Source organism: Oncorhynchus nerka, linkage group LG27 (assembly GCF_034236695.1).
Source record: "Oncorhynchus nerka isolate Pitt River linkage group LG27, Oner_Uvic_2.0, whole genome shotgun sequence".
Classification (NCBI taxonomy): domain Eukaryota; kingdom Metazoa; phylum Chordata; class Actinopteri; order Salmoniformes; family Salmonidae; genus Oncorhynchus; species Oncorhynchus nerka.
In genome coordinates this window covers 45,396,503-45,407,459 of record NC_088422.1, presented here as the reverse complement: position 1 = coordinate 45,407,459, position 10,957 = coordinate 45,396,503, and the positions used below count along the sequence as shown (strand labels likewise).

Here is a 10,957-nt window from a genome sequence, read left to right as displayed (position 1 = left end):
ATCATAACATGGTGTCAGACGCACTTAAACCTCGTCAAATATACAACAGGAGAGATTATTTCACAGAAAATAATAATGTTCCTTGAGTTTTGTCAGAGTTTAGGGTGACGGGAAAGTAGCTGACAGCTAACTGCCGTCTCATATCTCTTCATTGAGCAGAGCAGCCCAAGCAGAGCCTGTGTTGCTATGGAAACTCACAGACTCAGAGCAGCCATGAGCAGAGTGCATGCAGAGTGAGTTGTGCGCAGGGAGTGAGTGACAGACAGATCGGAGCAGTTTATGGATATACTCATGGAGGAGGTTATTTCTGATTTAGAGCGTCTGGCAGGGCAGGGCCAGGCCTTAAATTTGGCAGAAGCAATCCGGTCTTGGTAGGGTAGGGTCTTAACGTCACGGGCATGGGTAGGGCTTAAAATTCATGCCCGTGTAGGGCTCAACTGTTTTAGCCATCCTTTGACTAAGGGGCAACACTGTTTTAAATTATGCCTGCCTATGTAGGCCTATTGTAGGCCTGTATCAGATCTAGTAATAGTCACTGTATTATAACAAGTTCCACAATCATATGTATTATCTAACTTTCTATTGTTAGTCCTAGTAGAGTGAAGTACCTATAGGATTGGCCATGAATTGTATTCCAATTTCAGTGCTGAGTAACCTAGGCCAGAGCTAATAGTTCATGAGATGGCCTATCAAGTCGTTATTCATAGGCGACTCTGACAGATGAGTAAAAAGGGAGTGTGGATAGCAGACAAATAGTTGATAACTGTTAACGAGCTAGTATGTCGAATCTTTCAACGAGCTATCAGACGTATCAATCAAAACCATTCATCAGAATGATAAAAGAGTGAAAGGGCCAGCCCGCACCACTCTAAATCCCTGTTTATACCTGGTTCTAACATGCATCCTTTGTCCTGATCTTGTTTGCATTCTGATTTTGCCCACATGTCCAGATAGGTTTAGACAATTAAAAGACACATTGTGCAATTAAAAATAACACACTGTGGTCTGATTGTGATTAGATCTTGCCTGACCACCTTCGGAGGTAGTTCGGCATGCATTGTGTCTGCATACCTTACAAGTGAAGACGGATATGGACAGTGAAACCATTTAAATAATCATTATCCATCTTCTACAATCATTGACTTATGGCATCAATTAGGTGTCTTAAAATAAATAAATAAATATGATTTTGTAAGAAAAGCTGTCAAATAATTTGCATACAGGGAGGGACCAGGATGTGGGTCACAATGTGGTCACAATGTGGGGACAGTGTACGGATAAGAGACACATTTTAGTACCATGTGCACATATTTCTGAAAATGTGGGCACAATCAGAATGTGGACAAGATAAGAACAAAGGAAGCATGTTTAGAACCAGGTAAGAACGAGGCTTTAGTGAGCACGTGCATCTGTCCGCAGCTGTTGCAGTAGCTGTTGCAGTTACACACACACCCTGACTCCCCCCCGGCCCCACTCCCCCCCGGCCTCACTCTCATCCTGAAAGAACAGGAGGCAGGTGGGGCACGCGCCATTATTCTGACAGCGTTCTTGCGCCTCAGATGCAAAACACTGGCGTGTGCCGCGTGCAAGCTGTTCTCTTCCGCTTGTCATTCTCCGTAAAAAAAAAAAAAAAAACGTCTTTCACTTGGCTGCTCAGATACGTATTGGAACCAATAACAACTTTGGGAAAATAGATAAGGCACACATTTTATGTTTAACGTTGCTGCAAGTAGCCCAGATACCAAAAGCCTTTACAACTTTTGGTATTGGATCAATTGCAAACCAATAAGGCATTATTACCTATCAATACTAAACAGCCCTAAAGAAACGAATTATGCATGACCTCCATTTCGTCTTATAAGAGACAATACAATGTAGGCTTCACATGCCCAGTGAGTGCATGTCAATTTTAATAACGTAACTGAACAAAGAGTACCGTTTGGGAGCTTTATTCAGTTCTGCAAGTTTCATTCCTTTCAAGCCTGTTTTCTGTGAGGTGTTTTCAAATTGATATAAAAGGGGAAATTTCAGTTTTGCACAGTGCTGATGTTGGATGTTGGCAGCGAGTCAAGGCAAAAGTCAATGAAGGTGGGGGGATTTCTTGTAATATTGTAATCCTGCCCCACGTGGGGTTGTCAACAAGCGCAACTGTAACACACAGGGACATTTGGCTCCGCACATACCCAAAGCCAATCACGACCGTCAGCGGGGGAAAACCACGCCTCTTGCCGAGAAACTCCGCTGACCTGCTATATAACAACTGCAACGCTGCGAGAGCTCAGAATAACGCAAGAGCTGCCGGTGAATTGTAAGCCTGTATCTATCTATCAATTATTGAACAAGCCCGATATACACTTGGATTATAATCATGACTCTGGAACTGGAAGAGATCCGTGGACAGGAGAGCGCACTCGATACCACCGATAGGTAAATAGCCTACACATTTTACAAACGAATGCAAACCTACTGCAGTTGGAACCTTTTGATACTGTGTTACTATGTAATGACAGTGTGCAGAGATTAATAATATATATTTTTCTCTTCAGACTGCAAATTGCAGGCACAGCCCTGGAGGAGCTGTTGGTGTCTGCAAAGAAGCAGGACTATCTTACGGTGGGAGTCTACGAGTCTGCCAAAGTTATGAATGTGTAAGTACACTTCTAATTGTTTTTGTCATGCACTAAGTATTCATGCTCCGATGTATGGCGTAGTGTACAATTACAGAATAGGACCCGTTTCTAAACTGTCTCTCATGTTTATTTCAACAGTGACGCAGACAATGTGGCATTCTGCGTTCTGGCGACAGACGAGGAGTACGAATGCGACATCGCGCTCCAGATCCACTTCACCCTCATCCAGGCTTTCTGCTTCGATAACGACATCAACGTGGTGCGCGTAAACGATATCGAGCGCCTGGCTGACCTCGTGGGCACGGACGAAACTGGGGAACCCAAGGACGCACATTGCATTCTTGTCACGGTACGTCCTGGTCTACATGCTTGATCACGAGTCATCCAGTCAGCATGTTTTACCCATAGTTCTTGCTGATAGTGGCCGCCCTGAGCGCTGACAAAGCAATAAAAGCATGTCACTCAATTCAATCTAATTCTATATGATATAGAGTAGCTGTCTATCTGATGTGTTTGTCATGATTCTAATTCCTGCTCCCTCTCTCGTCCTCACAGAGCCCTGGTGCTGAGTCGTGGAAAGACCCTGCTTTGGACAAACTGCATCTGTTCTGTGAGGAGAGCCGCAGTGTGTATGACTGGGTTCCCACCATCACCCTCCCTGAACGCTGAACAACTACACCCTCTGCATGCTTCATTTGACGATGATGAAGATGACGAAGAAAGCATCAAATAAATCGGAAACCTCAGGGTTTGAAGCCTGCCTGTCTATTGGAATATAAGGCTGTGGCTGTAACCAAGGACCCAGAGTGCAGTGTGGGAAGGCAGTGTGGTTCTGGATTACTCATGTGGACTGGTCCAGGTGTATGTGGACTGGGCCCATGTCATGTCATGAAATCCCAGATCAGGATAGGGACTTGAACTGGAATGAACTCTGAAGTACACAGAGACAGGTCATGACCCTATAGCTGCCCTGGCTAAGGTCAAGAGTTAGGGGTGAACTGAGGGGATGGTCAGAGAAAGAGAGAGGAGGAGGGAGGAGGAGGTGGACTTGTGAAAATGTGAAACATGGCTGGATGTGAGGTGGTTTTGTTGTAGCAGAAAGAGATGTGGAAGAAGACGGACTTCAGAAGGTTCTCAGAAGAGAAAGGAAAATATTGGACTTCATTTTTAAAGTTTTACAAAGACACTGGGGAGTGCTCGGATTGAAACTCAGAGACAATAACTTTCTTAAAATGATGCAAGCTGTTCTTATGGCCTACCACTGAATGAACTTGGCAAACATCAATTTGTTGGACTATGAATTGTATTGATTATTTTACTGCCATTCTGTTTGTTATGAAACTGTAAACACATTTTACACAATTTCTTAATAAATGCTTTAAACTTTACCCAAGTTCTATGCTGTGATTTGAAAAAATATATATTGTTCTGTGCAGCAATCTCCAGTGATGCGCAGTTTGCACTCACTTGACCCTGTCTCTGATGGAGTGGAATCTGATAGGATGAACCTGCTGCAGAGTGGCATCTGATTGGTCAGAGATAGGTGAGGCAGGAAGTGTGGCACAAAGAACCCCAAAGGGGGAGGGGGGTTGCGGGGGTTGTCGGAGAGAGTAAGAATAACTGGGTGACAGGTAGGAGGTAGTTGCAACACCAGCGGTTCAGACACAAGCTTTTTCAGGCAGTCAAGCAGTGACCTTTCCTCACCCATACACCAGCTGCTTACTGCAACAGCTTGCACAACCGCAGGAGCCAGCAACCAGGGCTGGGGGGGCCAGAGACTGGGGCGGGCTGGAGAAGAGAGGCTAGGAGTCTGTGCTTTAGAGGGCTCTCTTTGTCTCCAGAGCATGGCTTCTGCACTGTCAGCGAGGGGGCTGGTGGTGTGTGTGTAACCGGGGAAGTGTGCTAACGGGATTTTCTTAATAAATCACGAAGTACAGTTGCACACATTTTGTTTCACTGAAGGGGATTGCACGCTGTTAGGAAACAGCAATGCACACTTGCACATCCTGAGTGACAGGTTTCCGAGATGCTATAGCTCTTGCGCACAAACACTATCGTTGTGCATTACACAAACCAAGGCAAGATTCAAACTTCTTCAAAAGGGAACGTGAGCACAGCTATTAGTAATTACCATGTGTATGCATGTGGTCTTTCCAGGAACACATGCATACCCACACGCCTTGACATGGTCTTGAAAGTCCGGGCTGGGGGCTGTGAGTTGGAAAGGGGCTCAGGCGGTCAGAGGAAAGGTGGATGTGGTGTAGCACTAAGCTGACAGTCAACACGTCCACATCAAAGAGTCCGAGTTAAGGGAACACACACACACACACACACACGCACACACTCTTCCTGTAAACACTCGTCATGCAATTCTATGAGAAGAAGACCGCTAAACTGAGTTGAGATGAATAGAAGTCTAGTCAATAGGAATTCCCCCTGTCCATTAGTCACTGGACTAGAAGGCACTGGGCAGCCACTGCAATCCCTCCAATGTGTAGGAGTAGTACTTGTACATTTGCACTGCATTGGCCTCGAGCAATTTACAGAAAGTGCATTCAGTTAAAGGGGAGTGAAACAACTATCGCACGACATTTCTTTGCTAGACTGAACAGACAATATGTTTTGCAGTCAAAAATGATTTATGTTCATCTAAATAATCATGCTGTGTAAACCAATGACTGAAAGACATTCTCCCCCAAAATAACTCAGTGAGTCCATAAAACAAAGAAGTGTCTTAATGTGTTCATGTAAGCAGAATCGGACTATATTGCTGATGCTGGTTGTGTCTTGCTGTGCAGGTCCCTGTCTGATTAAAAAAACACTCTCCCTTGAAATAGTCTTGGCAACAAATTGCTCCCCAAAATGTGTTCTATCAAGACTATTTCCCGTGAATGTAGGGTTTTTCCTTCTTTCTTTTGCACTTGCCCTGAAGCCAATAATTACTAAAGCCAAAAGTCTAGCACACCAGTCCTTGACTTTAGTCAACTTGTCTGAACTTTTAACACCATATAGAAATACGCAGAAATAGCAGCTCCTTGACTGCTCACACTTGACCCATTTCTTAAAAAAAAAAAATGAAAAGCACTATTTCAGTCATGCCCCAGATAAAATAAATCTCATATCTTGGAGAAATATAAATGTTGAATGTATGTTAGTTAAACATTGCCTCGGTCAGTAGCATTTAATTGGTAATTGTTGGATAGCTCCTTGCCTTAGTTTACATGGGGCCCTATACAATTGACTTTAACCCCCTAGAGTCGATTGACGCACCGGTGACACACCATAACAACAACAACAAAAAAACTTGACGCACCGGTGACACACCATAACAACAACAACAAAAAAAACTTGACGCACCGGTGACGCACCATAACAACAACAACAAAAAAACTTGACGCACCGGTGACACACCATAACAACAACAACAAAAAAACGATCAAAATCTGTCAGCCAGAAATATCAGCTTTTTTTTGTTGCATTGGATGCATCTCAATCCATCACATCTGCCAGTGTCGCACTTCTGCATCTGCGGTGAAAGGTGGCAGAGCTAGAGTGGTGTTTGTCAGACCGTAAGACATCCCGAAAATCGGTCTTCTCACCTAAACGTCTGTAGCGTCCGAACGGTTTGGCTTGCAAGCTATTAATGACTCCCCTACTCCCCTACCTTCCTCGGAAATGAGACTGTATCTCAACAAGACTGACCTAAACCAATGTGAAATGAAGACAAAGGATCACTGCTACTAGATGTGTGGAGAAACTGCATGGAGTCTCTCTACACGAGTCGACCCAGTTTAACTTTGTACCCAGAACAAAAACAACGTGTCTGTTTACCCTCTCTTTACAGGTGCACCATGGGGCCAGTGTGGAGAGGGAAGAAGGTTATTCTGGTTTGAATATAGAGCTCCAGCTGGAAAACAGAAAGACATGCTGTGTTCGTGGTTTACTAACAGGTTCACCTCCTCGTGTTGCCTGATGTTCTCTTCCACTCGAAGCTCCCTGCAGCAACAGACCTCGTCAGAAGCCTGTTTATACCTGCTCCTAAAGTCCTTTGTCCTGATCTTGTCCACATTCTGACTGAGCCCACATTTCTAGGCATGTGTAGATGATTAAAAGACACATTGTGATCTGATTGTGATCAGATCTTCCTGACCACCTCTGGAGGTAGTCAGAAATGCATCGTGTCTGGATATCTTACAAGTGTAGACAGATCTGGACAGTGAAACCATTTAAATCATCATTATCTAAAGGTCTAAAGTCATTGACAGGAGATGCCATTGACGTGTGGCATCAACATGTCTTAAAATAAATCAATATTATTTTGAAAGAATATCTGTTAAATCATTTGCAGGGAGGGACCAGGATATCTGGTGACAATGTGGACACAGTGTACGGATAAGAGACACATTTGACTACCATGTGTAAATGCAATGGCTACAATGTGGGCACGATTAGAATGTGGATAAGATCAAGATAAAGGACACATGTTAGCAACAGGTATAAACAAGGCTTAAGAGAGACATACTGACTGTCTATGCTGAGATCTGTGCTCAGATAGACAAAGAGGGAAAATGAAAGTGTGATCCAGAGAGAGAGAGAGAGAGAAAACCGGAGATGGAGAGTTTATCAGTTAGACGGCTAGCCCAGACACTGTTCTCCCTCCCCGTGTGGAAGCTTATCCTCAATTTCACCGGTCCCAATTCAAAAACGTTTATTTGGCATTCTTTGGACATATAACATGCTCCAGTTTAGTATTCAGAACAATCCCAAACCATTGCTCACAACATGGGCCAACTGTAATACCGATATGTATGCCTGGTTAAGGTAGAGGATCAGCACCAGTTTTCCCCATGTGTGCTTCAGCCAACCTCACTGACTGCTGTTGTCATGCTATTCATGTTAGATCAGTTAGGCTAAAGTACACAGAGATCTGGAAGCAGGCAGGCAGGCAGACAGACAGACAGACAGACAGACAGACAGACAGACAGGCAGACAGACAGACAGACAGACAGACAGACAGACAGACAGACAGACAGACAGACAGACAGACAGACAGACAGACAGACAGACAGACAGACAGGCAGACAGACAGACAGACAGACAGACAGACAGACAGGCAGGCTAGAGGAACAGAGAGTTTCCCACTCCCTGCTCCTCCTTCCTGACACTAACCACAAACAGACAGATGACACCAAGCCAGTCAACGTGCCTCCAACTGTCCCCTGTCCCCTAGTTTAATGCCATGAGCTCATGCTCCATGCTGGCTGGGGCTGGTTATGTGCTGCTAATCTAAGCATGTGTCTCAAACTGGACTGAAGCTGCTTTACTCTGGTGCTTCTGCTTACTGACAGATCACTTATATGGGCTCTGGCCCGTCACACTGCTCCTTGTTTTGGATAAGGAATAATGATTTCCTGGTGTCACTGTTAACATGGTGGAGAGTTTTCTTCAGTGTCACTCTCTGGCTCTGGGGATAAGTAGAGGTAGAGGTGGATGGACCCAGCACACCTGGGTTGGGGGAGGTCAGTAACAGGCAGCGATGAGTTCACCTCCACTGAAACTCTTTGTAGAGTGACTGACTGTAGCTAGCTCAGTGCCCTGTGATCAGCCACAGTAAGACAGCTGTCTCTGACCTGAAGGGAGGATGACCAAGATCAACAGTCACTCATTCACTTGACCATTAGTTAACAGCCTCACTGTGGCCCCTGGGTAGGAGGACACATACTCTAGGTCTTTTGGTCTAGTGTTCATTAGTGGTCCCAAAACGGCGGTTCTGCAGTATTGTCTCCCAGCCCTGCAATAACGTACCTGATTTGCTAAGCAAAACCTGAAAATCCACATGAGACTGTAGGTATATTGTCATGCTAATTTGGTTTAAATGCAAAATCCCACATTTGGCTTTGTTTAATCATGCAAGAACTGATGTTCATTCTCAATTTGATGAAAATCATCAACGGGGATTTATTTAACATTGCATAGTCATTGCATCAGGGGCTTCTTCATATGGTAATCACGTTTTGGAATGGGTGAAACGTGTGATATTTTTGGTGAATAAACGCCTCGTCCCTATTTCCATGAGAGCACACTGTTTTGTAGACGTACTGTATGTGTTGTCGTTGTGCACCCCTTCCTTTAAGAACACCAACCAAAGTGTACGTCAAACAATAACGTTTGAGGGGTATCAAAATGCAAACGAGGAAAATATCAAACAAAATATGGCAAACTGATGTGGGACAGGCAAACGGTGAGATGCACCAAGAATGCACACGGCATAACAACCTCAAACAACCTCGCAGGCAACTACTAAGACCAGGCGTATCACATTTCAGATTAGTGCATTTTACTCACGCAATTGTAAAAAATCCTAAGCACATAAAGCAAAAAACAGAATGGCTTGAAACACAATCAAATGTGAAACGTCGAAGAGTGACATTTCATTAACTGAACCCAATCTAGTTTACGCAGAGGGTCTTAGTACATACAGTAAGACGCTGTCAAGCCAAACACATTCCCCTCCTGTTGATCAAATTAGGCTGAGGGTTCAGGCCTGTCCCCTTACCCTTACGTAAGCCCACATGAGATCAGTGTAAATGAGAAAGGGCTCCTTAAATAGCCTAGGGAGGCCACACAGCCATGCCTGGCCTGCACCTCCTGGTATAGACACACAGCTTGGCAGCGGAAGTATGGAGAGGGGAGGGAAAACTGAGCAAAGACATGCATATAGTTTGAGATGAATGACGCGTGAAATGTTTGAACACGGAGTGGGATGGTGCCAACATGTAGTGGGAGCGAGCAGTTCTGGTTTTAAAGGAGAAAGTGCTTTCTTTTCCCTCCACCCTCCAACTCTCCCCACATGCCATCCATTTTTGCCAGTTTATCGTGGATGCCAGTCTTGCACTGGCGAGGAAATGCTAAGTGTTTGCCCAGATATGGGGTGCAGTGCAGCCTCAACACTCAGAATGAAGCCTCACACATTACTGACATAGTTCAGCCTAGCCCATCAGGAACAAGTCTCTAGGCCATGCCAGGAATCCCCAGGCCCCAGCCACTCATAGCCTTTAGATGTAGGTTCTGGGGAGCGATGTCATATGCGTATATACACTGCTCAAAAAAATAAAGGGAACACTTAAACAACACAATGTAACTCCAAGTCAATCACACTTCTGTGAAATCAAACTGTCCACTTAGGAAGCAACACTGATTGACAATAAATTTCACATGCTGTTGTGCAAATGGAATAGACAACAGGTGGAAATGATAGGCAATTAGCAAGACACCCCCAATAAAGGAGTGGTTCTGCAGGTGGGGACCACAGACCACTTCTCAGTTCCTATGCTTCCTGGCTGATGTTTTGGTCACTTTTGAATGCTGGCGGTGCTTTCACTCTAGTGGTAGCATGAGACGGAGTCTACAACCCACACAAGTGGCTCAGGTAGTGCAGCTCATCCAGGATGGCACATCAATGCGAGCTATGGCAAGAAGGTTTGCTGTGTCTGTCAGGGTAGTGTCCAGAGCATGGAGGCGCTACCAGGAGACAGGCCAGTACATCAGGAGACGTGGAGGAGGCCGTAGGAGGGCAACAACCCAGCAGCAGGACCGCTACCTCCGCCTTTGTGCAAGGAGGAGCACTGCCAGAGCCCTGCAAAATGACCTCCAGCAGGCCACAAATTTGCATGTGTCTGCTCAAACGGCCAGAAACAGACTCTATGAGGGTGGTATGAGGGCCCGACGTCCAAAGATGGGGGTTGTGCTTACAGCCCAACACCGTGCAGGACGTTTGGCATTTGCCAGAGAACACCAAGATTGGCAAATTCGCCACTGTCGCCCTGTGCTCTTCACAGATGAAAGCAGGTTCACACTGAGCACGTGACAGACGTGACAGAGTCTGGAGACGCTGTGGAGAACATTCTGCTGCCTTTAACATCCTCCAGCATGACCGATTTGGCGGTGGGTCAGTCAGTCCACCTGGCCATGCTGCTGCTCCAGTTTCAACTGTTCTGCCTTACTATTATTCAACCATGCTGGTCATTTATGAACATTTGAACATCTTGGCCACGTTCTGTTATAATCTCCACCCGGCACAGCCAGAAGAGGACTGGCCACCCCACATATGCTCTCTCTAATTCTCTCTTTCTTTCTCTCTCTCTCGGAGGATCTGAGCCCTAGGACCGTGCCCCAGGATTACCTGACATGATGACTCCTTGCTGTCCCCAACTGTTCTCCACCTGACTGTGCTGCTGCTCCAGTTTGAGCCCTAGGACCGTGCCCCAGGACTACCTGACATGATGACTCCTTGCTGTCCCCAGTCCAACTGTGCTGCTGCTCCAGTT

The 10,957-nt window shown here is 45.5% G+C and overlaps 1 protein-coding gene across 1 annotated transcript; it reads left to right on the top strand.

Annotated features, from left to right (window-relative positions):
• Window positions 1-2,275: 2,275 nt before the first annotated feature.
• gadd45ga (growth arrest and DNA-damage-inducible, gamma a) lies at window positions 2,276-4,018 on the top strand. Its single transcript, XM_029638374.2, has 4 exons — window positions 2,276-2,427; window positions 2,547-2,648; window positions 2,769-2,979; window positions 3,186-4,018. Exons 1-4 carry the CDS (start codon window positions 2,369-2,371, stop codon window positions 3,297-3,299), a joined length of 486 nt encoding a protein of 161 aa, XP_029494234.1. The 5' UTR covers window positions 2,276-2,368; the 3' UTR covers window positions 3,300-4,018.
• Window positions 4,019-10,957: the final 6,939 nt, after the last annotated feature.

Excerpts from the sequence above, each read along its gene's own strand:
- gadd45ga (XM_029638374.2), top strand. The coding sequence starts at position 2,369 with ATGACTCTGGAACTGGAAGAGATCCGTGGACAGGAGAGCGCACTCGAT. Across the intron at positions 2,428-2,546 it reads GCACTCGATACCACCGATAG|ACTGCAAATTGCAGGCACAG; the intron begins GTAAATAGCCTA and ends TTTTCTCTTCAG. Across the intron at positions 2,649-2,768 it reads TCTGCCAAAGTTATGAATGT|TGACGCAGACAATGTGGCAT; the intron begins GTAAGTACACTT and ends TTATTTCAACAG.